The sequence below is a fragment of the Scyliorhinus torazame genome, chromosome 1 (assembly GCF_047496885.1).
Source record: "Scyliorhinus torazame isolate Kashiwa2021f chromosome 1, sScyTor2.1, whole genome shotgun sequence".
Taxonomy (NCBI): Eukaryota; Metazoa; Chordata; class Chondrichthyes; order Carcharhiniformes; family Scyliorhinidae; genus Scyliorhinus; species Scyliorhinus torazame.
In genome coordinates, this window is record NC_092707.1 from 364,269,588 (window position 1) to 364,296,509 (window position 26,922).

General features: G+C 44.3%; 2 protein-coding genes across 7 annotated transcripts in view; both read right to left on the reverse strand.

Moving 5' to 3' along the window:
- Window positions 1-15,485, reverse strand: part of LOC140408434 (protein STPG4-like) — a 126,175-nt gene extending 110,690 nt beyond the window's left edge. For 2 of the 5 annotated variants that reach the window (XR_011940133.1, XM_072495745.1), the window contains exons 1-3: window positions 14,846-15,484; window positions 14,681-14,749; window positions 9,887-10,141 (exon numbers count right to left, since the gene is read on the reverse strand). Coding sequence is in view for 4 of the 5 variants with exons in the window: in XM_072495745.1 (XP_072351846.1) it covers window positions 9,887-10,141; window positions 14,681-14,749; window positions 14,846-14,974 (453 nt within the window). In the remaining variant the exon portion in view is untranslated. Of the gene's footprint in view, window positions 1-9,886; window positions 10,142-14,680; window positions 14,750-14,845 lie in introns of all 5 variants that reach the window. The other 3 variants (XM_072495665.1, XM_072495833.1, XM_072495959.1) reach the window with 3 other exon arrangements.
- Window positions 15,486-19,933: 4,448 nt separating this feature from the next.
- On the reverse strand, window positions 19,934-26,891 carry LOC140426392 (calmodulin-1). Of its 2 annotated transcripts, none has more exons than XM_072511111.1 (6): window positions 26,765-26,891; window positions 24,949-24,979; window positions 23,859-24,002; window positions 23,670-23,776; window positions 22,770-22,905; window positions 19,934-20,613 (listed from the first exon to the last, which is right to left on the reverse strand). In XM_072511111.1, the coding sequence occupies exons 1-6, from the start codon at window positions 26,765-26,767 to the stop codon at window positions 20,585-20,587; spliced, it is 450 nt and encodes a 149-aa protein (XP_072367212.1). In that variant the 5' UTR covers window positions 26,768-26,891; the 3' UTR covers window positions 19,934-20,584. The 2 variants fall into 2 exon arrangements, with proteins under 2 accessions (XP_072367212.1, XP_072367201.1); XM_072511100.1 differs by lacking the exon at window positions 26,765-26,891 and adding an exon at window positions 25,183-25,290.
- Between the last annotated feature and the right edge of the window lie 31 nt (window positions 26,892-26,922).

A 26,922-nucleotide genomic window follows, 5' to 3' on the forward strand; every position in this document is an offset into this window, starting at 1 on the left:
CAGGACTTGTGGGAGGAAACCGGAGTACCCGGAGGAAACCCACGCAGACACAGGGAGAACGTGCAGACTCTGCACAGACAGTGACCCAAGCCAGGAATCGAACCTGGGACCCTGGCACTGTGAAGCAACAGTGCTAACCACTGTGCTACCATGCGCCCATAAGCATGTGAGTGTTGCTTAACAACTGGGGCCTTGTACGGTTGAGATACTTTTAAGTTTAGCTAATTTGATTATCACTGGAGATAGGTGGTGAGAGAGAAGGCACCTCTCAGCTCTCACACCTTTGCTAAAAGCAGTTTGTTTAGAAGGCTAAAGAGGGAACATCTCTCTCAGCTTTGCTTGAAGAAAAGCCATACCATGGAGCGATAGTTAAGTAAACAAGTGCAGAGATCTGAAGAATAGTTAGTTAAGGAAACTTGAGAAATGAAGAGCAGCTTCCAAGAAGTCTGAAGTTAAATGTACTAGAACAGGGAACTATCTAGTAAGGACAGACCAAGCTGAGAAGAAAGCTGAGTTGCCAGAAAGATATCGGAAGTGATTTCCAGGTTTCTGAGATTTTGCTACAGTCTGTGGAACATGAGATAAAATAACAATGGAAATTGGTGGCTGGATCTCGGAGTTTGTGTAAAAGCAGTTAAGACACTGGAAACCTAAAAAGAGCTGGTGTAAAATCCTGGACAGGATCTGCTCTTAAATGCGGAGCGGAAGCTTTGCTTAAAAGTGTCATTTGGAAACCCTGGTATGGAATTGGGAATGCAAACCGCTAAGGGAAAGCACAATTATGAGAGAAGATTTTGGGAGTAGAGTTTGGAAACTCTCAAGTGACAATCATCTGGGGGGATTCTGAGGATATAGCCACAAACATTCACTTGGAGTTCAGAGTGGAGAGTATTTCCCCACCTCCATCTTGTGTGCTTCAAAGAGACTTCTGTGTTCACGGTGGTAAATGACAGAGCACATTGTAGTTTGTCATCTGTGTAAATCCTAAAACCTGTGTGCAATTGTTAAACTAAGCGGGGAGTGAAGGTTCATTGCATCGTATCCAATTTTTTCATGTTTAATAATTGTCTTTTTTCTTGCTGTTGAAACTAATTAGTGGTCATGTGACTCTGTTCCTCTATGTTTTATTTTACAAAGTAAAAGTTACTGTCTTAACATCATCTGGGATCATAACAGGTAACATCAAAGGGAAATAATTATATTCCATGGCACAATAAGTGGCAAAAGGGGACAGTAGTAGCAAACTACCATCACAGCCACACCTAGCTGCAGAAAACAAAGTTAGCACTGAAAGGACAGCAGGTTAAAATCCAAAACTCAAATCTAGAAGATATTAGTTGAGAGGTGGTAGATTCAGAACTGAGATGAGGAGGAACTACTTCTCGCAGAGGGTGGTGAATTTGTGGAACTCGCTGCCCCATCGTGCAGTGGAGTCTGAATCCTTAAATTGTTTCAAGAAGGAGATAGATATATTTCTGATTTTAAAAACTGGTTAAAGGGATATGGGGAACAGGCAGGGAGGTGGATTTGAGACCAGGAAGAGATCAGCCATGATCTGATTGAATGGTGGAGCAGGCTCGAAGGGCTGAATTGCCTACTCCTAATTCATATGTTCCTATGACGCCTTCCCTGAAACTGAAGGCATTTTTCCCAAACATGGACAAATAACCTGGGCGAGGTAACTATCTGCTGGATTTAGCTGATAGTTATACAATATTGAATGTTGTTTGAGAAAAGGGGCAACTCAAGAGTTCAGAACACGTAGGTAATTGGGAAGAAAGGGGTAACTTCATGAGACAATGTGTGTGTACAGCCATCAGTGCAGTTAGATGTACTGTTATATTGTGATATAGTCCTTTTAGTTATATGTTTTTCTTTTAAGTTGATAAATATTCTTTATTAATTGATCACAAAACAACTGGACTATTACTCCCTGGTTTGCATATCTTTTCTCACAGTATACCAAATTAAAATTGAACACCACTAAGAACTGGTGTTCCATGTTACCTTTCCGGGATTTGGGATACCCTCACATTTAACATCAGCGGGGTTCTTAACATTTCTTGTGGTGTTCCCAAATACTATGAAGCCTCAATACCCCATAACAGTACTACCAAACTTTAAGGCCAAGTTTCATATCCATGAATCCTTCCTCCTCACTTCCCACAGGTGTTAGCAAATCCTTAGACTACCCACCAAATGCTGTTAAACTCCAGGCACCCTCTCCATGGTGTTAGTAAATACCTCACTCCTAGAACATCATGCTTAGCACCTGGGTTTTCTTCTTCACTCTTCCCGTTCCTGGTGGTACATGAGACAGACAAAGCACATGCTTTCCATAGCTAATTTTCACTGGAACTGATCACCAGAGTCTATTGCTGCAGGGACATCGCACTACATCAAGCATGGCTAACCAGGAGACTCCCACTCTTACCACCTTCCCTAGATGCACTGGAAGAATTTACAGGTTAATAACCAAACTGCTTGGACATATTGTGAATGCATCTTCTGTGAGCAGCAGGTTTTGTAGTGGGACTCAAATCTGGAGCGCCTGGCTCAGAGACAGGGACGCTCCCCATTGCACCACAAGGGATCCTTTTAACTAAGATTTCAAAGTAATAATCAAGCCAACTGATTTTTTACCAAAAAATTGAAATAGCCGGGAACTCATTAGTGGGAATCTCAGCATACTTGAGTTAAAGAGGGGCAAAATTGGCAGCTCAACATCCTTGGCTGTAAGGTGTTCAGACAGGACAGAGAGGGAGCTAAAAGAAAGGTGAGGGTGCAGGTTTACTAGTTAAAGAATCAATTACAGCGGTGAGGAAGGATAATATACTATATTAATCATCGAATAAGGCAATATGGGTTGAGCTCCGAAATAAAAAAGGGATAGCGACACTACTAGGGGTATGCTATAGACCCCAAATAGTGAGATGGAGATAGTAGAGAAAATGGGGGCGATTCTCCGCGGCGCGGACCAAGTGCCCGCGCCATCGTGAACGCCGTTGCGTTTCACAACGGCGCGAACAGGGCCCAGGTACAACCTATTCTGGCCCCCACAGTGGGCCAGCACGGCGCTGGAGCGGTTCACGTCGCTCCAGCGTCCTTACGCAGCGCTAAATGGGTGCCGCGCCAACCCGCGCATGCACAGTTGGGGCAGCTCAACCTTGTGCACGCGCAGTTGGGCCGTGCCATCCTGCGCATGCGCGGGGAACTTCTTACGCGCGCCGGCCCCTCACCAACATGGCGCCGGTGTTCTGGGGCCGCTCGCAGAAGGAGATAGGCCCGGGGGGGAGAGGCCGGCACACCGATTGGTGGGCCCCGATCGCGGGCCAGACCCCATCGGAGGCCCTCCCCAGTGAAGGAGCCTCCTTCCCCCCCCCCCCCCCCCCCCAGCGTTCCCGCAGAGTTCCCCCCCAGCGTTCCCGCAGAGTTCCCACTGGCAGCAACCAGGGGTGGACGTCGCCGGCGGGAACCTGTCGTGTCGTAGCGGCCGGTCGGCCCATCCGGGCCGGAGAATCGGCACTTGCCGTTTGTCGCGATTCTCCAAGCAGCCCGGCATGAATTGTGCGGCGCTGGTTTCGGGGGGCGGGTGGGAGAATCGCGTGCGGGGGCGGGGTGGCGGGGCGCGATTCGCGCGGCGCCCCGGCGATTCTCCCACCCGGCGTGGGGGGGTGGGGGGCGTATCCTGCCCAATATGCAGCCAAATGTCTGAATGCAAAAGCACCAGGGTAGGTAGCAATAGTTGGGGACTTCAACTACTTAATATCAACTATGATATGAATAGGATAGTGTAGGGGGTACAGAGGGCATAAAATTCTTGAACTGCATTCAAGAGAACTTTTTAGCCAACAATTTCTCATGGCAGTTTTTTTTTCCAGCCAATTGAAAGCCAGGACTTTGTTGCTTGATTTGACTGTTATTAGAGGGTCTAGGCTAAATTTCTGATCTCTTTTGCTGTCTAACTTAAGCCACCTAATGACATGATCTAACAGACATACAAATAGTATCAAACACCTATTAACTGAGGGTCTGAGAGTTAATAGTTTGAGAACTAAACTGACCATAACTTATCTACCATGTTGTTAGAACATAAGAACATAAGAACTAGGAGCAGGAGTAGGCCCCCTCGAGCCTGCTCCGCCATTCAATAAGATCATGGCTGATATTTTTGTGGACTCAGCTCCACTTACCCACCCGCTCACCATAACCCTTAATTCCTGAACTGTTCAAATATCTATCTATCTTTGCTTTAAAAACTTCCAATGATAGTCTCAACTGCTTCACTGGGCAGGGAATTCCACAGATTTACAACCTTTTGGGCGAAGAAGTTCCTCCTCAACTCAGTCCTAAATCTGCTCCCCTTTATTTTGAGGCTGTGCCCCTTAGTTCTAGTTTAGTTGAGTTGATTCAGCTATTGCCCGTTTCCCTACTTGCCACTCAAACATTTGGCCATGCTGCCAATGCCACTTTTAATGAATCAGGGAAGATAGAATGATTTCTAAGTCATGGTATAACCCACTTGATGCCATTTTAAAATACAACCAATCTGAATTAAACATGTAAACCCACATCTATATCTTTCCCTACTTAGCCTGAAAGAATAAATTATCTCCTATCTTTAGCCTCCTGAATGTATTTGTTTGTGATTAATCCTTCCATACCCAATTTGCCAGCTTGAGTTATTCTCTAGAGTTCAGTCCATTCTCTAACGTTTTGTGTTTCTCTTCAACATTTTTCCACAAATGTAACTTCAGTTGCAGAAAGACCATAGTTGGAACAATGTCAAACTCTGATTCAGGAACACCTGCAGGAAATTCATCAAATTTCTAGTTTCTGAATATTAAACCGAACATGTATCTGCCATTTAGGTTTCTCATTTTAATAAGCTGAACAAAATAGATGTTTGAATTAATTATGTAAACCAGTTCAATCTGAGGTCAGCAAAGAAGAGCTGGACCAGAACTAGGTTCAGTTCGCACCATGAAGGTTTAAGGTTTTCAAAGATCATTCCAAGATTTCATCCAAGACCAACATGACATTTTGTCTTGGTCGAGATGCCAGTGAAAGGTTTCCCTACACCGCAGTGCACCATTACTTTCTGCCCATGGTTGACTGCATTTGACAGATGGTCACTGCAACTTAACACAGAGCAGACAGGTCCACTGTGGGACATCTGGCAGTGTTTCCAGAATTTTCTGAGCAACTGATGCTCAGCATCTCTCTAAGAAATGTGCTAAGCATATTTAGAGCAAACAATAGTATTATTAGGGATTAGCCCCAACCAGGCCATCCACTTTCCGGCAATGCATGTGTGTTGCAAACATCTATGAACAAAATGTAATTGACTAATATTTGTGAATAATATCTTAGTGGGGGTCCCTTTAGTTAGGGGGTCTGGAGGGGGTCTCTTTAGTTAGGGGGTCTCTGGAGGGCGTCCCTTTAGTTAGGGGGTCTCTGGAGGGGGTTCCTTTAGTTAGGGGGTCTCTGGAGGGGGTTCCTTTAGTTAGGGGGTCTCTGGATGGCGTCCCTTTATTTAGGGGGTCTTGGGAGCGTATCTTTATTTAGGGGTCCCTGTGGGGGGGTCTCCTTATTTAGTTCTCTTTCGGCGGGCCTTTTAGTTAGAGGGTCACTGTGGGTGGGGGGGGTCTACCTATTTAGGGGTCTGTGAGGGGGTTTCCTTTAGTTAGGGAGGAGGTTGGGGGGGTGGGAGAGGGGGTTGAGTGAGGTGGGGAGGAGCGTCAGGTAGTGGAGGGGTGGGCAGATAGCGGATTGTTGTGTGTGTGGGGGGGTGGGTTGGTCCTCAGGTGCACTTTGGGATCAGCTCCCTTAAGTGGTTATCCCCTTGGCCCACCATGAGGTACACCAAATCAAGTTCACGTTTGATGATACTGGCCCAGAGGACCGGAGAATCATGAGGGCCCGGGACTCTGGTGTCGGGTCTGTAAGTGGATGGGCCATGAGCATGAGAACTCCAGTGGGGGCCAGAGCTTAGCAGTAGGTTCACCGCCAGGCATGGATCTCGATTCTCCACCTGATCACAATCCACATAGCCGGCGTCATGGGGTGGAAAAGATGCCCCAATCTCGTTATGGGTTTGAGTGTCCCCACACCCCGACCCACAGGCAATGTCACCTCCCATACATATAGGGATTACCCCACAGCCCTCCAGGTGAGGACACCCCACTATGAGGTCGCTGAGTGCACCCCCTTTTCAGGTTATCCCACCCCACTTTCTGGGCCCCCACCCTTAATCACCCCAACCTTTATGAGGTCCATTCATACCCACCCTTCAGCCCCCATCTTTCATGGCTCCCCTATCCACCCTCTCAAAGAAATGCCCCCCCCCCCCCCCCTCAGGCCCCGACCCTTGGCAGTGTCACCCTGGCAACCGGACGCTGTCACCCCAGAAACCTAGGGGGGGCATGGTAGCACAGTTGCTTCACAGCTCCAAGGTTCAATTCCCAGCTTGGGTCACTGTCTGTGCGGAGTCTGCACGTTCTCCCAGTGTGTGCGTGGGTTTCCTCCGGGTGCTCCGGTTTCCTCCCACAGTCCAAAGATGTGCAGGTTAGGTGGATTGGCCATGCTAAATTGCCTTTAGATTAGATGGGGTTACTGGGTTACGGGGATAGGGTGGAGGTGTGGGTTTAAGTGGGGTGCTCTTTCCAAGAGCCAGTGCAGATTCACTGGACTGAATGGCGTCCTTCTGTACTGTAAATTCTATGAAACCTGGCAGTGCCCATGCCAGCCTGGCAGTGTCAGCTGGGTGTCAGTGCCAAGGTGTCAGGCTGGCAGTGCCAAGGTGTCCAGGTGTCAGAGGCAGAGCCAGGGGGCAACTCTGCCCTGTCCCTGACCACCCAGGGGTCTCCAATGGCCTGGGTCGCCCCCAGGTGCCATTATGCCTGTGCTAAACGGCGCCTGGTTTAGGCCTTGCTGGGGAGATGGGAAGCCGGGAGAATCCGGTGCAGAGATATTTAATTAAGCCACCTGGTTGTTGCAGACTGTTGCAAATATCACGAGCTGCAGTCCAGAAGGAGCCAGATGCAGAGAAGTTCATGACCATGGTCATCACAGCCACTACTAATGTCACCCTAACCCTACTCTGAGGCTGTAATTGTGACTGCAGCAGTTGGCAGATTTCAGTGAAGATGTCACTGATGTGGAAACATCTGACACTGTTGAGGTTCAGGTGGGAGAAGGTCTCCCTGAATATCCTGGCTGAATATAGCTTCCTGCTGACAGCCATTCTATTCCTCCTCCACCTTCCTCCAACAGCTTGTCCTGCTCTGTGTCACCGTTGCTCATTTTTCTCATCAGGCTAGAGGAAAAGGGGAATGTTTGCAACTGCAGGCGTATCTGGAAGCAAGTGGTTTCAGGACAAGGCCCTACAAGATGTGCCACACCTCTCTCATGGTGACCACATAGGCCCCCACGTCCGGCCCCTCCGGGAGGCACAGAATCCGCAGATTCTTCCGCCTCGACCGATTCTCCATCTCCTCGAACCGCTCCTGCCATTTCTTGTGGAGTGCCTTGTGCGCCTCCACCTTTACCGCCAGGACTAAGATCTCGTCCTCATTGTCAGAGATCTTTTGTTGAGCCTCTCGGATCGCCACCCCCTGGGCCGTCTGTGTCTCCAGCAGCCTTCATCGGCTCTAGCAGGTCCGTTTTAATCTCTCTGAGGCAGCGCTGGATACCCTCCTGTTGCTCCTCCGCCCACTGCCTCCACGCTGCCTGGTCTCCGCCCGCCGCCATTTTGTCCTTCTTCCCTCCCTTCTTCTGGTCCACCACCACCTTTTTTGTCACCCCGCTCCTAGTTAAAGCCATATACTGACGGGGAGCTATTATTAACTCCTTCCCACACCGGGAAACGTCGAAAAAGTGCCCTTGGGGGCCCTGAAAAGAGTCCGTTCCAGATGGGAGCTGCCGAATGCGCGACCTACTCCTCCATGGCTGCCACCAGAAGCCTCGTCCCCGCTTCTTCAGTGGCCTTGGTGAGATCTTTTCACAGTTGTTCCCTCTGCTGTTAGAATTCACTTTTGATAAAGGCCCTCACAGGTCAGTTTGCAGCTTTAAGCTTGCCCTTCCCCCGCCTGCATGCTGGAAGAGGCCCTGTTTATCCTGTTGCAGCCAAATCTTTTACTGTTTCTGTCGGGTCTGGTAGCCAAACGACATAACATTCCTGGGGGACACTGTCAGGGGAGTGTTGCAGTCTTCTTGCCTCACCGGGAAATGTCAAACAAATGCCGTGGGGGCCCTGTAAAAGAGCCCAAAAGTCCGTTCCATGCGGGAGCTACCGAATATGCGACCTAGCTCTGCATAGCCGCACCCGGAAGTCGTGCCACACCTCTTTCTACAGACTTCAGCAACTTTAACCAATGTTGGAGACCACCAAACATTTCTACAATTGCAGCAAGAGTCACTAGAAATCAATCAGCAACTACGCTTAACGCACTTGATGATCCCTTTAAATAGCACTGGTGTGAGTTCCTTCCTGCAGCTGCATGTATGTTCATTTAAAGGGCTGCAGCATTGAACTCCAAAGTAGTACACCTCGTGTTAAGTCAGTTTGTAAGGTCACATCTGATGGATGTTCACTGCATCTGGACTAAGGCTATCACCAAAATTAGAGGGTTCCTGTTAATAGAATGTGACTTGCACAAGAAATGTGTGCACACACTGCGGATGCCATTTTGGAGGTAAAATGGCACTCACAACACTGTAAAATCAGGTGCTACCAAATTAAATTTCAATGCTATAGACAAAAAAATGCTTGTGAATAGGACACATGGCAGTAACAACATTGGCTAAGGGTGTTTGCTGTATAACTTCAGTGGTGAAGCAATATTTATAGGTTAAGGGATCCATTAACTACTATGTGGAAAGATACCAGTTAATAAACAAAAACATTAGCTCTCTTTTCTCTCCAAGGATGCTATCAGACCTGCTGAGATTGTCCAGTATTTTCTGTTTTTGTTTCCGATTCCTGCATCTGCAGTAATGTGCTTTTACCAGTTAATAAAGCCTGTTCTTCAAAGAGGTTACGAACAGTTAGGTCAGGGAGTCTTAATTGAAGGAAATAACTTTGGACTAAACAACCACATTTGTTTCCATGAACGGACTGTCTTCAAAAGGATTTGGGAATAGATACATCATGAGGTGATATCTGTGAGATGAACCTTTGACATAACAAAATATGGTGTACAGAAAACCTTGATGTTCAATGTAAATGCAAACAGAAGATGGTGGAAAAATTTAGCAGTTCGGTAACACCTGCAGGGAGAGACACAGGGTTAACGTTTCAGGTCATGACCTTTCATCAGAACACAATCTGAAAGGTTAACTCTATCTCTTTCCCCACAAATGCTACTGGACCTGCTTAGTACATCTGGCAAATTTTATTTTTGTGTCAGATTTCCAACATCTGCAGGATTTTGCTTTTGGATTATGGTTTTAAATAGTTCTTCCAAGACTTTGAAAGATGTGTAATATAAATAAATGCTGTTCCACCTACTGCACCATGAAGTGTCCCATGTATATTTGAAACATATTGCTGTGAACCAGAATAAGAAAGAAGTTGGCTGCGAACAGAAACCTCTTCAGTCGCTCTTCCGTAGGCACTCAAGAATATCATGTGTGAAACAGGAGTTATGACCCAATCTAAGGCAGAACACAGTGGGCAACTGTTGCAACATTTCTCCTCTCTGCTATCGTATTGTTTTCCCAGGACTTCAAAGCTATAGAACTCCTTTCCGCTTCAGCCTTCCCTTCATTTCACTTTAAAGTAATTCATGGCCACCTTTGTTCGGGACATTTTAAGAGGAGGACATATAGCTGATTGATTAATAAATTCATAAAGTGCGCATTTCATTAAAGTAAATGACATCACCTTTTGAGATGCCTTGTGTACACTTTTCTTTTTGGTAGGACTTTTGAGAACTTGCAGGGAGGACGATTTCTTCCCCACCTCAGTTAATGCCACTGGATTCTGACCATGTTTTACTAGCTGTTCACGTGAATGTGATTCTGACGAGGTAGTGCTGACCCTGCCTTGCGCTTTAAAATTATATGTCCGTTTCACTGGATTTAGAAGCCCCTCTTCGATAAAATCTTTTATGGGATATTTTCCAGGTGGTGGTGTATCCTGAAAGGAAATAACATTAGTCGTTTGGAAGTACAGAACTCGAGTATTGTTGAAATAAAGACATTAAGTTAAAGCGTTTGATTTCGCACTCAGCACACTTTGCAAGTATTTATTTTTATTCGTTCATGGGATGTGGGCCCTTGAGGGGCAGTTTAGATTCAACCACATTGCTGTGGGTCTGGAGTCACATATAGACCAGACCCAGTAAGGACGGTAGATTTCCTTTACAACAATCGACAATGGTCTCATGGTCATGACTAGACTTTCGTGCTCGATTTTTATTGAATTCAAATTTCCCCACCTGCACTGATGGGATTTGAACCTGGATCCCCAGAGTACTCTGGGTCACTGGATTACTAGTCCAGTGACAATACCACTACACTACCACCTCCCTGTACCAGTAGAATACCAATATAAGAGGGAAAACAACAATAATAATAATCTTTATTATTGTTACAAGTAGGCTTATATTAACACTGCAATGAATTTACGGTGGAAATCCCCTAGTCGCCATATTCCGGCGTCTGTTCAGGTAAACTGAGGGGAAATTCAGAATGTCCAATTCACCTAGCAAGCACGTCTTTCAAGACTTGTGGGAGGGAACCGGAGCACCCGGAGGAAACCCACGCAGACAGGGGGAGAATTGCAGACTCCACACAGACAGTGACCCAAGCGGGAATCAAACCCGGGCGTTGTGAAGCAACAGTGCTAACCACTGTGCTACCGTGCCACCTATATATTCTGTACGAGAAGAGAATGCTACTAAATTTTCCAAGCATGGGCTGGTTAGGGTATGGTCTGTGCCTTGGCCATTGCAAACAAAGGAAGGGACATGCTGTTTGATATGATCGCCAGTCTTTGGGGTGTATGGCCTGCATAGCTAGCATAACATCGGCACTGAAATTAATTGACCGCATTACTCATTGGTGTGGTCCTGTTAGAGGCGAATACCACTTGTGTTGCAGCTGAATAGCAGCAGAGAGAAGGAGCTAACACCACCTGTTTGCTCAGGTTTCTGAGATACCTTATCCTTCCAGGGTAATCAGAGGCAGACTGGGCCTTTTCAGGGCCAAAAAGTGACACTTTTAGGCTCATTCATGAGTTTGCGTGAATTAGAGGAACACATTTATCTCGGAGGGTTGTGGGGCTGGAAGAGATCAGGGATGTGGAGGGGCACAGTTACAGAATGATGACATTCTAAAAATCAAATTGTTGCTCAACCAGAAGCCAATGTGATGGGTTTAATATACTTTGAGCAACTTAGGGCAGATGGAGCAGAGTCTTTGATGAACTAAAGTTTACAGAGGATAGAATGTGGGAGGCTGGGCAAGAGTGAATTGAAAATGTTAAGTGTAGAGGAGCGGATGAGGGTTTTAGCAGCAGATAAGCTAACGCAGGGAGTTACAGAGGTGGAAGCAGGTGGATTTAGTGATGGCGTGGATATATGATAAGGTCATCATCTGAGCGTCAAATATGATGCCAAGGTTGCAAATTGTCTGCATCAGCCTCAGACTGTTGTCAGGGTCCGGGATGGAGTTTGTGACTAGAGAACAGAGTTTGTGGCAGCAAAGTCAATGCATTCAGTCTTCCTAATATTTAGTTGGAACAGATTTCTGCTCATCTAGTACAGGATGGGCATCGTCAACATACATGTGGAAACTGACGCTGTGTTTTCAGCTGATGTTGTCGAGGGACAGCATCTAAATGAGAAATAGGATGGCGAGATTAGATCCTTTGGGAACATCAAAGGTAATGGTTTGGGAGCAGGAGGAGATGTCGCTGCAAGTGATTCTCTGGCTACAATTAGAGAACAGTACATAAGAATGGAACCAGGTGAGTGTGGTCACACCCAGCGGGACAACAATGGAGAGGGATCAGAAGGAAAATGGTCTGGACAATCATGTAAAAAGATGTAGTCGGGTCAGGAAGGGGGAGGAGGGATAGTTTACTTTTTTTCAGAGTCAAACAGGATGCCATTTGTGCCTTTGATAACCAATTCAGTACTGTGGCAAGGGTTCTGCTATGAATTTACTTTTGAGGCTGTATAAGGCACTGGTCAGACCCCGTTTGGAATATTGTGAGCAGTTTTGCGTCTCATATCTAAGGATAGATGTGCTGGTCTTGGAAAGGGTCCAGAGGAGGTTCACAAGAATGATTCCTGGAATGAAGAACTTGTCATATGAGGAATGGTTGAGGACTCTGGGTCTGTACTTGTTGGAGTTTAGAAGGATGAGGGGGGGATCTCATTGAAACTTACAGAATACTGCGAGGCCTGGATAGAGTGGACATGGTGAGGATGTTTCCACTTGTAGGAAAAACTAGAACCCGAGGGCAGAGGCTCAGACTGAAGGGATGATCCTTTAAAAAAGAGATGAGGAGGAATTTCTTAAGCCAGAGTGTGGTGAATTCATGGAACTCTTTGCAGCAGAAGGCTCTGGAGGCCAAATCACTGAGTGTCTTTAAGGCAGCGATAGATAGGTTCTTGATTAATAAGGGGATCAGGGGTTATGGGGAGAAGGCAGATTATATAGAATATAGAACATACAGTGCAGAAGGAGGCCATTCGGCCCATCAAGCCTGTACCGACCCATTTAAGCCCTTCACTTCCACCCTATCCCCGTAACCCAATAACTCCTCCTAACCTTTTTTGGTCACTAAGGGCAATTTATCATGGCCAATCCACCTAACCTGCACATCTTTGGACTGTGGGAGGAAACCCACATAGAAGAATGAGAGGCAACCTTATTGAAACATATAGGATTCTTAGAAGGCTTGACATGGTGGATGCTCAGAGGCGTTTTACTTTGTGGGAGACCACGGAGGGCTTGTAGAGGCTGGATTGTTAAGGATGTTCAAGGCTGAGATAGAAGGGCAGCATGTGGCGCAGTGGTTAGCACTGGGACTGCGGCGCTGAGGACCCAGGTTCGAATCCTGGCCCTGGGTCACTGTCCATGTGGAGTTTGCACATTCTCCCCATGTCTGCATGGGTTTCACCCCCACAACCCAAAGATGTGCTGGTTAGGTGGATTGGCCACGCCAAATTGCCCCTTAATGGGAAAAGAAAAATAATTGTCTACTATAAATTTATAAGAAAAAAAGGCTGAGATAGTCAGATTTTCTATCAGTAAGGGAATCAAGGGTTATGAGGATAAGGTGGGAAGTGGAGTTGTGGATTATCCTATCAGATCATCATGACCTCACTAAATAGCGGAGAAAACTCAATGGGCCGATGGCCTATTTCTACTACTATGTCTTATGGCCTTACCATCTATCACAATGGAAAACCTTGGTAAAAAGTTACCATGAAAATGTATTTGGCAGATCTTTTTTGCAAGAGCTTGCTGTAGAAAAAGCCATCATGGAAAGTTTTGAAATTACAGGAGTAACAGTGATAGTCTCCAGGCGTAGTTGAAGAATCGGAGAAGGAGGGAGAAAAGGAGACATCAGAGATACTGGGGGAATAACAGAAAAATGCTAGGACATATAGACACATGAAAAGAGTGAGAGAGAGGGAGACTTTCCTTTGCATTTGACATCCTAAAGAGATGGTATAAGGCAGTATCTCATCCAAATCTGGGCAAAGGGAAGTGGACCTTGGCTAAATGTACCAGGTACCTCCTGTGCCCTACAATAAAATCAAATCACTAACAATAAACAGTGACTGCACCAGGCAGATGCACCTAAATACAAATCAATTTTACTTTGCAGATTGACAAATGCCCTCGACTGCACTCTGCAGCGGCAAAAGGAGCGCACTCAGCAGGCCAACAAAGCAGCTTTTATAGATGGTTCCCAATTCTCAAGAGGCAACTCCAGCCATCTGTCATCCACAAGTAATGTGTTTTATTCTGACTTGCAATATCAAGTGCACGTGTTTGCAAACAAAGGCTTGTCAAATCTTTTTTGTGAGGCCGGTGTCACATTCAGCATTTACTGCATGAGGTTCAATAGGTTTTAATGGATGTCTTTTATAAGAGTATTGTTAGTTTTTCAGGGGTCCTATTCTAACTAACAATCTCACAAAATCATTTTGCAACAACTTATTTCTATTAGTTAACTTGCCAATCTCATGGCCAAGAAGAGACGTTATCTGTTTGTGCTCACTGCCAAGGCAAACCGGTGAACTTTAGCTATTCCTCGGTAGCAATAGTCTTTTCAAAACAGTTGGATAAATTTGCCTTTAGTTTCAATGGCATTTGTCACATTTTAAGTTTTAAATTTGAGGTGATGGAAATTTATGGAGACTGAGTGCCTAAATTCTCAGCAAGGACTTCTACTGGGCAAAACTGCCATTTGGTAATGCACCCCACCAATATTTCTCCTGCCTCACTGTGAAGAAAGAACCACTTTGCAATGACACAGATATGACTGTACCTTGCATCCAATTTTGGACAAGTAAAAAAAAAGTGAGAACATCAATGCCTCCAGCTAGGTTAAAAATCAAGAGATCATCGATTTCAGATTTTTTAATAATGGTATAAACGACAATCTTATGAGCTGCTATATTTGCTGCCTATCCAATGTCCATTCTACACTTACTTTGATATTTTCTTGCCACCACCTTCCTCTACTCGATTCCTGCACTTCTGGTAGCGAATTTCTTTTTTGCTGGAATAGTCAGCGCAAAAATAAGTTAGGATGAACACTAATTTAAATATATATATAATATAGCAGTCGAAAAGCCAAAATGTCACGTCCCACTACCTTGCTATTACGACTAACTTTAGCGTTACTGGCTACCTTCACTTTGGATTTTATTTCTGATTGGTTGGTTAAAACGCGTTTTGTATTGGCTATTTTCACAGCAGAGGGGTTGGAAGCGGTTGCGGCCATATTAACACCATTACCGAGATCCTAATCGCAAGCACTGCCCTGATTTCTTAGATGTCCCCTTTTTTTCCAAAGACTGAACCGCTACTTCCAATTTCGGAACATTTTTTTCTCCCTTGATCGCCTTTCACTTTCAAATCAAAACTATCGTAAGGGATACTCCGATCTAAATTCTTAAAATTGCTCCCAGTGAGAACGGGAGCACAGCCCCCCTCTATAATCGCCGGTGTTTGAAGCGTCGCCTTCAATTTAGCTCAATAAAACCCCATTACGTTCAGGGATAAACCACTGTGACGTGCTCCTGCAGTTTTTTTTCGACACAATTACTTCTGGTCCCAGTCCCTTTCCCGGTGGTCCTTGTGGCGACGGAGACAGACAGCCGCCACTGGTATTTTCTCTTTTCGCTGAGGTTTGCTCACAAATATATATTTCTCAACCCCCTTCAATAGAATACTTTGGCCCAATAACTTTAGAACAGACTGAACAAGATATGGAAGGGCTTTAAGGTGCGACAACTTGCTCTTGAACTGTCGTTTCCTTGATGGAGCAGCCAAATTTGTCAGTTTCTAGAATTCGGGTCCAGAGATGACAGTCCAACCCTACTTCCAATGCATTCATTCCCTCGCTCAAGTGAATGGGGCGGAACCATGCATTCACTGAACGTATTCTTTAATCTCACCGTGAACAGTCTGGAATTTTTTTTTAAAAATCAGGTAGGCTTACATTAACACCACAATGAAGTTACTGTGAAAAGTCCCTTGTCGCCACACTCCGGCACCTGTTCGGGTACACAGAGGAAGAATTCAGAATTTCCAAATTACCTAACAGCACGTCTTTTGGGACTTGTGGGAGGAAACCCACGCACTCAGGGCGAATGTGCAAACGCCACAAAGACAGTGATCCAAGCCGGGAATCGAACCTGGGACCCTGGAGCTGTGAAGCAACAGTGCTGTCTACCATGCTGCCACCAGAGCCTTTTTACCTAATAACTAACCCATATGGTAATAACTGGCCTCAGAACGGGTCGACTTGCAGATTAGGGGTGGGGCGAACGAAGGGCCGTGGATTTAGCTAAGATGAAACCATTTGTGACTAGACTGTTGTCATCACTTAGCTATAAAGCAAATCATACTTCCGATGTTAGAGCACGCCAAACAGTGGCCCTCACTCAGAAAAAGATATTGCAAAAACATTTCAAATAAAAGGCAGTGTATTGCAGTTTCATTTTCCTCACAGTTGTCCCAACAAAAAAAAGCATGCTGGTAGCTCAATTGAAAAGGGGTACTACTATCTGGAGTAGCTAGTTGTCACAAGTGGTACTCCAGACTTTGAAGCACATAATCTGAGACATTCAAGTGCGGTGCTGAGGGACTGCTACAATGACAGTCTTAGAGGAGATACTAAACAGAGGAATTAGTACATTCTCAGGTGGGGCTAATGTCTCCACACAGTACATCCCAGGTTTCCGGGCAATAATTCTACATCAGCCAATATTCAATGTTGATTGCCGATTGTTTCATTGCTATTTTTGGGATCGGTTTCCAACAGTGCCTACAAGTATGTCTTAAACTGCTTGGGAGCATCCTTAAAACCACCATTAGATCCAGATTTCAAGCAATTCAAAAGATCAGTTAAACAGAACTTGGTTCAAAGTGAAGAATTATTTCCTGCTAGCAAACTAAAAATCATTTAGAACTGTTCCACAAATGGGGTAATCGGCAATATAAACATGGTGACGATGGCTTTTAAAGAAATCGGAATCACATGGTTGCAGGACGCAAGTTCACAAACAAGGATGCAAGTTCACAAACATCAGCTCCCACAAGCAAGCTTCAGCAGGATGCCAAAACATCTCAATCCAAGTTCACTTCCAAAATCGATCCCAGACTTCGGTGGCTGCAGGGTTGCATGTTCTCCACATGTCAGTGTGGGTTTCTTCTAGCTCTAGTTTCCTCCCACAGTCCCAAGGGTGTGCAGGTTGGGTGGATTTGCCATTCTAAATTGTCCCTCAATGTTCAAATGTTAGGTGGGGTTACAGGGATAGGGTGGTGGAGTGTGCCTAGTTAAGATGCTCGCTCGGTGTAGAGTTAAGATTCTATGTAGGCATTGAAGCAGATATTTGAGGAGAGAAAATTAAAAACCAACTGTTGCAAGTGTCAGGTCAGATAGCACCTGTGATAAGGATATGGACTATTTGTAGCATTTTTCATTAACTTCAGATTTCCAGTATAAATAACTGAACATCTAGTACAAGCATGCCAGCAGACAAGGAATTCAAGCCAGCAGCTTGTCATTAATGCTTCAAATAATCTACCTTACATTGGGAGAAATTGTCAATAGTCAATACACAAATCTAATCAACTTTGATGCACATTCGCCCATTTCCTATTGCAAACCCCAAAACAAACAATTCCTACACAAAGTACTTCCAGCACGTTCAATAATTTGGGCAATTGAATATAAACTAAACTGTATGGAGGGAATAACCCGAACCCTAAAAAAGTCAGTCACCATGGTTAGATGTGCCAAGATAAAAGTGAATGGATATGTTTTCCAAAACTTGCATTCTCATTCAAGTCAGCAAAGAACTTGGTCATCAGGGAAATACATATATTTTTTAAAAACCTTGTGATCCTAGAGTGGCTATAATTAAGCTTCAAAACTAGCACACAAATGCAATTCCCAGCGATTGGCTCCTGGGAAATCAGGTCCTTTTATAAAGTAGCAAGATAACAATCAGAAGGATACTGACTTAACACCACACAATAAGGCAAATTCAACCAGTGAATTATGCAAGACCCACATATGTGCATAGTTTGCCTCTAACTTTTAGCTTGGGATATAAACATTATTGAATGCAAATCTTCATACGAAATCTACTCACCATCTTCAATTTTCAGTACAAAGCTAGTTACCGCAAACACATTAATTATATAGGTAGTGCAGAGAATGTTTAAAACTTTTACTGGTTTCACTGGGAGCCTGTATTAGCACTTACTGCTCATGCACATGGACATAATCTCAAAGTTGCAGAAAATAGTGAAGAGGCTTACAAGCCCAGTGTAATTGGAAAACACGTGGGAGATGAAGACAAGAGTTGTGATGCAATTTGGGAAGGGAAAATAAGGCAAAGACTAATGCAGGAACAAACTTGGCTTTATAAAAATGTCTTGATCATCAAAAAGTTATGAAAGCTTTTATGAAAGGTTAGCCCTCAGCTAGAATAGTGGCCACTTCTAGAAACTTGCATCAAGATCTTGACAGCAAGTGCAGAGATTTACCACAATCATGTGAGGAATGACTTGAGAGAATCTGGGTTGTTTTTTTTTTTTTAAATACGGAGGAAAAAGTGGTGGTCAAAATGGAGGGGCTGTAATACAACAGGCAAAGGTGAAAACAAGTTTCCAGTGACAGGAGTCAGTAACCAGTACAGATAATTGTCAATAACATGGCAAGCTTCAATCTGAAATGCAATAGGGTAGTGGAGCAGGATTATACAATTTCCTTGGATGCTACTATGTACAGGAGAAATTTGTAGGGCTATGGGAACAAAAGGGAGAACCAATTCATTATTGAATGCAGATACAAAAAAGCTGCCACGTGATGGCACAAAAAGGGTTTCCTCCCAGTTCACAATGTGTAAGTTAGGTGGATTGGCCACGTTAAATTACCCCTTAGTGTCTAAAGTTTAGATGGGTGACAGGGATGGGATAGTGGGGTCTAGGTGTGGAGGGTCGGTGCACTCAATTGGAGCGAATGGTCTCCTTCTGTGCTGTAGGGATTCTATTAATTCATTGTGAGTATTCATTGTGAGTAAATACATTTCATAACTATTTACTTTTTGGAATGGGTTCTCCTAAGCTTTGATTTGGTGGTGTAATACTAGTTTTGATTCCTTGTGCCCACTTTCAAGCTGTTTGTCTTCAGGATAAGCAATTATGCATTTATAAAGAAATGAAATAAACAATGTAACATTTGAATGAATTAGCAAAATTTCCTATTTTCACTTGTGGTCTGTACATTAGAGGTTGTGTACTATAATCCATACACCCAAGAAGTGTCCAGCAGTAAAGAAACAGTTGACTTCATATTTACAAAATTAATTGAAAATTAAGGATATTTAATTTGTGGGCTTTAGTATTTACCTGGTGTGTGTAGAATTCTGCATGGATAATACTTGTAGACAACTGATGCTGTGTTTGAGAAGCAGGCAAATATGTTTTTCTGCCTCCTGGCCTGGAAACTTCCCTGGGGTAAAGGATTTTTGAATCCAGATGGTACTAGACATCAGCATCAATTATGCTGTACCGACAGCAAGAGGTTTGTGAGCCAGTTTTACGTCAGTTCTCTAAAAGCCAGACTAATTTGGGCACTCGGATTTGTAATTTAAATGCTATCTACCACGCCATGCAGTTCTCGATGTGAGAATTTACTCAAGCATTTCAGCATAACTCAAAAGCTTAAAAGTAATGTCAAAACATGGAGCAACTAGGTGGCAAAGATCAAAAAATGAAATAAATTTAGCTAGTGGATTTGTTGTTCACGTAGGCTAGCCTTTCCCAGAGGTTATAGCCACACTTAGCAGCCTGCATCAGAATCCACCTTATTCAGCTTCCCATTCAACCAAGATATACATTGAATGTTAGTACCACTGGAACAGAGTAGCATCACAGAGCTGAACCCCTTGGTGAAGGTATCAGTGTCTTTTGTGATTTTATATCTAGGAACAGAATCTTTTTGATGGAAGATTTAGCATAAATTCGTAGGACCAGTCTGACCTTTTTGGTCAAAATGGAGAACAAAGCATTATTTCATTAGTTTAATACAAGCGTAGATCAGGAGGAAAAGATTTTCCCAGTATCAAACATGTGCATCTGGAATTTAAATGGTTACACAATATGAAAGCCAACAGTCTTTTGCAAACTAGTATTTTTAGTCCAATAGGAACAAAAACTACTGAAGTTATTTGGGTAAATTGTAGTTTTATTGGAAAAAAATATACAACTTGGAATGGATTTCAGGCATGTCAGTGCCAAAGCAGATTTCAGAAAGAACTAAGTGGCTAAACAAAATTTTGAAAGAGCACAGTAAGAAAACAAGAATGCTTCCTTGTATGGAACAGCAAATACAAAAAGGTTTAGTGTACGAGTACCTGGATGATACACCCGTTTTGCTATAGTGCAATGCTGAGAAATTTTAGGCTTTCTGTCCTTACTCTATGCAGAGTGATAACTCTGCATTTAAACAGCAATGCAACACATGCTGATACCAGCCATTTCCTCACAGCAGCATACCCAGATGATCCCTCGTTAAACCACAAGTCCTTATGTAGCTTTGAATGTGTAGAAGAGCTTGGATGCACTTCAAGATAAAGCCACATGCAACTTTTGTTACACCAAAGTCTTGTCTCAAATGTGAAAGAAAACAATGACAAGAAGATATTGTTGAAGGGAAGGAAAACAACATGGACTTACTCTACCCACTATACATGCACATGTTATAGACAGTTGGGGCAGGAGAGAAACATTACAGAAATTACAAACAAAGGAAAGGCAAATAAACAATGCTTATTTTTTTTTACAAGAAAATTAAAAGGTTTTATGTACAAGATCTTCACTTTGCAGTCATCATTTGCACAAACTCTGTAAAAGAAGAAAAATATGTCACTCTAATTTCCAAAGCAAAGCATCAAGACTAATCTCAAATCACCGTGCACAAGTTACGTTTCAACTCCCATTGATTGAACACATTTGGAACAATTGACTGATGCAGTGTTGGAATATCAAAACGATTATTCCCATTTGTTTTATCGACAATCTTTGAAAACGAATCAAGCCAACAGATTGATAGACAGAAACAAGGGGGGGGGGGGGGGGGGGGGGGGGGGGAGTGGAAGGAAGAGGAGAGAAACAATACATGGGTACTTGGGTTGAGCAGCAAATATTTGACAACCATGTTCAGGCAGCTGAACAAGTTCAGGATTTTGAGCACAACTGTTGGTAAACACCAGAGCAGCAATACTCATGGTCCACACCCCCATCCCTGCGACAACCAAAATCACTGCATATCTGAATTGGAGCACCTTTTAGACACAAGAAGCCATCCAGCTTTTATTAAAAGTTATAAACCAAATCAATTGGATAACCTCTTTTGATTAAGTCTGAATAGCAAGATCATTGCATAAAGATTTCCAATATAGTAAATCCAAGAGTTAAAATTAGTCAATTGCTTGTAATGAGTAACTATAAATGAAGCATGATGGTCAGTGTTGAGGTTCCTGAACAACCAGATGCTGATAGATGTCCTTAGTTCTGATGCAGGTAACCCAACATTTCGGATGTAATTTAGCAGTACTATCCATATTTACCCACTCAGAATCTCCAACTTCTAGAATTACCTCAGTGAATAAGAAATCTAGTGATAGTAAACAGGCTAATAGGTCACTCTATCAGCAGGCGTGTATGGCAGAATAATACTTTTTTTATTTGGTGAACTTTCCAGTCTTTAAAATTTATAACCTGTTAAAAGATTGTTTAAAAACACTTTTGAAATAAGGGATATTTTATATCCACATGTCTGGGGTGAGAAAGGCAATAGAATTATTGGATCACTACCATGGCACAAACTTGGGGTAGTCATAAATAAAATTCAAAGCTGAAATGATTTGTGAATTCTACAAATAAATTTGGATTCCAATTAATACTCAAGCAAAGAAAGAAGCACAATAGCATAATGGAAAGACTAGTTTCATAAAGCTTCCCTTCACTATTACATCTATAGTGATCAGCATTAGGTACCTTGCTATCACACCCAATGAGCAAGTAAACCTGAAGTTAGCATTTAATTGTATAGTTAACTTCCTTGGGTTGAAGCTATTGTTTGAATAATTACATTTTTCACTTCAAGTACTATACACAATTTCAAAATAATTGCATTTTGCAGATGTCCATTTAGCTCAGCAACAATATGCTGGTGGATGGGACAATCACAAGCAGCTTTTCGCAAAAAAATTAGCGGTCATCCACTCCAGGGAGATCCTGAAAATAACAATTTGGTAGCCTTTCCAGTCAAAGTTCAAGTGAGGACGAATAAATGTATTCTGTGCGGGGAATGGGGGATGCTGATCAAAAGTAGGTGAATGGAGAATTCCAATCATCAATGGAATATAGCACAATTCTTGCAGAATGAACCAATATGAAAGTACTCAGCAAATAAAATCTTTAACAGTACATTAAAATAAGCTACAATTATAAAATAGTGTACAGGTAATGGGCAGCACAGTAGCATTGTGGATAGCACAATTGCTTCACAGCTCCAGGGTCCCAGGTTTGATTCCGGATTGGATCACTGTCTGTGCAGAGTCTGCACATCCTCCCCCGTGTGCGTGTGGGTTTCCTCCGGGTGCTCCGGTTTCCTCCCAGTCCAAAGATGTGCAGGTTAGGTGGATTGGCCATGATAAATTGCCCTCAAGTGTCCAAAATTGTGCTTAGTGTTGGGTGGAGATAGAGTGGGGGTGTGGGCTTGGGTAGGGTGCTCTTCCAAGAGCCGGTGCAGACTCGACGGGCCGAATGGCCTCCTACTGCACTGTATGGATTCCAGATAGCTTGGCAATTGCTTCAGGTTGATAAAATGATGGTTCTCGTCGCAGGAACAGAAATTCTCGTAACAAATTCTGGTTGGTAGAAGAGTGCCGGATAACACAATTTACCGTAATTGGACATGAAATCGAAATACTGAACCAATGTAGGTATTGGGGGGGGGGGGAAGAGGATGCACAAGAGATAGCAACTTCCCTTACCTTCATAGTTCACTTGACCATCACCATCAATATCTGCTTCTCTGATCATTTCATCAACTTCTTCATCTGTCAATTTTTCTCCAAGGTTTGTCATTACATGACGAAGTTCTGCAGCACTAATGTAACCATTACCATCCTGGAAACAAAAAAAATCCCAACAGTTTGAGATTATTATCAAGAAAGTTAAATGCTGGTATCAAAGGGTCATGCAAGCAAGTCATAGTATTCTTGCTCCAAAGTTAGGTTGTGAACTAAAGGTCCAATCTGGGCGAATACATCATTTTGGCTGATAGTTACAAAAACAGCAACACACTTTTGAAGTGGCACTTCCAGACAAAACATCACCCCCCAAGCAGATGAAGGTCCTGTGTTGTGATTCAGAACAGGATCCACATTTGCAGTATCCTGGGCAATTATCCTCGACCAGTAATCTGGACGATATTATACTTCAACCAACATCAGAAACAGATGCTGTACTCTTTGTTGTCTATGAAGTCTTGCTGTGCACAAAATTGGGTGCTGCATTTGTTCAACATGCTTTGAATGCCAGTGTGAAAGTTACAATATAAAATGCAAGTTAGTCCCCTTAAATTAAAATGCAAACCATATTAAGAGAAGTCTCTATGTTCACTTGCTTCAAGGCTTTCTGAAAAACTGTAGTCTCAATCTAATTTAGTGGCCAAAAGCCCAGTGCCAAAACAAAATGTTCCAATTTGGGACAGCAAAAGTAATCTCGAATGAGGTTCAGAGTCACATTAAGGCAGTGGAATGCTAGCCTGGCCAAGTCCACCTAGGGGGGGAAGAACTGCACGGAGCTTAACCTGGAAGCACATAGTAATTCACATAATGTAGCAGAAAACTCACTTTCTAGCAACTTGAATTGCCACAAGTACACTATACCTTATCAAACACTCTGAATGCTTCTCTGATTTCTTCCTCACTATCTGTATCTTTCATTTTTCTTGCCATCATTGTCAGGAATTCTGGAAAGTCAATTGTTCCATTTCCTGCCAAAAAAAGGGAGGTTTGTGAAAACAGCACACAGTAATAGGAAATGCATAATGAGGGATTTTTGCTCCTCCTGCTTACCATCAGCATCAACCTCATTGATCATATCCTGTAGTTCTGCCTCAGTTGGGTTCTGTCCTAGTGATCTCATAACTGTCCCAAGTTCTTTTGTTGTTATGGTACCATCTCCATCTTTGTCAAAGAGTGAAAAGGCCTCTTTGAATTCTACAAGGAGGGAAAAATTCACTATTGTAAAGAGACATACTAGCACAGTAGGCACCGAATGCATGCAATTTTACTATTTTAAAGCATAATGTAAATTACTCTTTAAAGTTGTGAAAGGCAACATACAGATCAAGTTTATTGCTAAACTGGTGAAGGTCCCAACTAACACAATCATGCCAATTGCAAAAATGGAGGTTTCACTATTAGGTTACTCTAAAGATAAAAGTTGCAGATTTCTCAGATATACTGTACGGCCAGAAGGTTGAAACTACTGATTTTAACTGGCCCAGCTAAATATAGGGTATTAATCCCAAGGTCGAAATCTAACTTTGGCAAAAACAGTACAGATGTTTATTGACTAGATATTGTTAATTCAAATAACCAGCTTGGTTTAACACATGGATTTACTACAGAAAGACCACAAAAATGCTTCCGTCAAAAAAAATGGCAACCCAATCATTTATCTTGTTCACTTCTCCCCAACCCACCCTAGATAAATTAGTTCTGGCAATGTTCAATGCCAACTGATGCATATGCACTCTCTATACAAAGCTCCAAGTACAACCAGGAAATGCAAAGCCATGCATAGAGGAATCACTTCACTGGTCTGTTGGTTGTACTTTGTGGACAATTTGCAAGCTCTTTAAATGGTAACAATGAACCAAAGTTCAAGGATGGTCAATTTAATTAACCTTACGTTAATGTTACATTACTTGGAGTTCAACCACAATAACTTATTCCCAGCTGTACCAATTGAGATTAAATTTACACCCGCCCCATCAGATTTCTTGCACCATAATTTACAGAACATAAATATTTATAAACGTTTTAGTACTAAAACAGAGCTTTGAATATCTTACCCACACCCCCACCCCCCTCCTCCAAAATAAGAGATTTTTACACAAAAGCAAGCTGCAAACAATTAGGGCAGTTTTTGAATACTTGCCAGCAATTTGCTCCTCTGTTAGTTGATCAGCCTGAAAAGGAGAATTACAGATTATGAACTAATCATACATCAGGCTACATGACAGGGCAAGAAAATCACAAATTGGGCCAAATGACACAACTCATTCATTCGTTTGCAACAACAAAAAAATGACATGATGCCCAAGATAACATTGCTGAGGGTGTCCACAGGTTAAGATAATATGCAAGAATATATGTTTTAAAATAACGATACCTCGCCAGCAACATTGACTCTGGCTGAGACAAATTTCGAGACGACCAAGTGCAAGGATCCCCTACTTTTATCAAACAGCCAAAACATAAGTCTTCAGAAGTGAAACTTTTGAATTTAAAATTTGCACCCACAGTTCCAAAGAGGGATGTTTCATGATGTAATTAAATCAATGGCTACAGTAGGCAGGCTAATTTAACTAACCCAGCCTTAGTAAGTGAATAATACTGGACTCCATTTAAAAACCCAACTTTTTGGTAAATACAGACTTGTTCAACAGCACTCGAAAGCAGCTCATCGATTCACTCCATATAGGTCAAATACATTCAAAAGTCAAGTGCAAACTGCCAACAATGGGTGCGGTGGCAAGAAAAGCAGCGGTAGCCAGTGAGGGAGTGGCTCAAATTCCACAAGTCAGTCCCCGAGCCCCAGTGATCATCAAGCCCTGAAGAAAAAAAGCTAAACTTTAAGCAAGTCGCAGGGCGGCCCAGCCCCCGAGAAAGAGGGAGGGACAAGGCATCCTAAGGCTGAATGGAAGAGTCACTTTCCAACCCTGGCACCCCTTGGTTGCGAGTCGAATGCTCCCCCCCCCCCCCCCCCCCCCCCCCGGAATCGGCAGTGAGGGAGACGCTGCAGTCCGCTCCACTCCTTCTGCATTGCGTGCGGCTGCAGCCGGAAGTGCCGATAATCTTAAAACCAAGCCATCTCCCGAGGTCGACAACCCCCCCCCCCCCCCCGGGCAGACAACTCCCCTACCGTGAGCTGCACAACTCCAACCCCCCCCCCCGGAAATAAATTCAAACCTTCGACGTTAACGCTTTTTAAACGCCGCTGGGAGCTAGAGGGGGCGGCGGGCCCCCCGGGACCGTTACCGCGTTCCTCGGGCGCCCCCTCCCCCGGGACAGCCGTTACCACGGGCGCCCCCTCCCCCGGGACAGCCGTTACCGCGCTCCCTCACCTCTCCAGCTGTCCCCGCTCGAGCTCTCCCCCCCCCCCCCCCCCCCCGCGGGGCCAGGCTCCAACGGTCAGAACCGCCGCCCTCGGGATGAGGTGAAAAGGCGGCGGCGGCAGCAGCGACAGTACCACCACCGCCCCCTCTAGCTCCCTCCCCGCAGCGGCAAGAGCACGGGGAGGATCGGGCTGAGTGCGAGGAGCGACATTCGGGTAAGGTCGCCGCCGCCACCGTACAAAGGGGAACGGGGCGGGAGGTGGAAACGACCCCTTCACCCACCGCAACCCATTGCCGACATCCACTCCCTCCTGCCCCGCTCGTCCTCTCCTACGCCGAACTCCACCACCACCCCTCCCAAAATAAAAAGGAAAGAGCGAAGAATAAAGACCAAGGTCGATAGCGGTTGACGGCGACTAATGGGCCGCGGTGGTGGCCCGGCGGCTCTCGCCCTCCATCTCCCAGCTCCACAGAGGCGTCGTCTCACGTTGCCGAGGGGAACGGGGCAAATGAAAATATACAGATTAAAGAAATGTCCGCTTGCAGTCCAACGGAAAATACACCACCGGGGAGGGGAATAAATCCAAATCTCTTCCACGGCAGGGGACGGGGACTGACAGCCGGGGCGGGACTCACCATTTCTGCACCGTTGTGAACTGGTTGCCGATTGCCCCGCTCGCGGCTGAACTCCTCTCCGCCCTCACCGCCACTGACTATAAACAGCCCGCTCACAGCCACTGCTTAACACCCCTCTGCCGCTGTGTCCCTCCGCACAGCCCCGCCCACCGCGCATT

Coding starts and splice junctions, on each gene's coding strand:
- LOC140426392 (XM_072511100.1), bottom strand. CDS start 25,269: ATGTTTTGGCTGTTTGATAAAAGTAGGGGATCCTTGCACTTGGTCGTC. Junction 23,777..23,858: donor CAATGAGGTTGATGCTGATG/GTAAGCAGGAGG, acceptor TTTTTTTGGCAG/GAAATGGAACAATTGACTTT. Junction 20,614..22,769: donor TGGTCAAGTGAACTATGAAG/GTAAGGGAAGTT, acceptor CTTCTTTTACAG/AGTTTGTGCAAATGATGACT.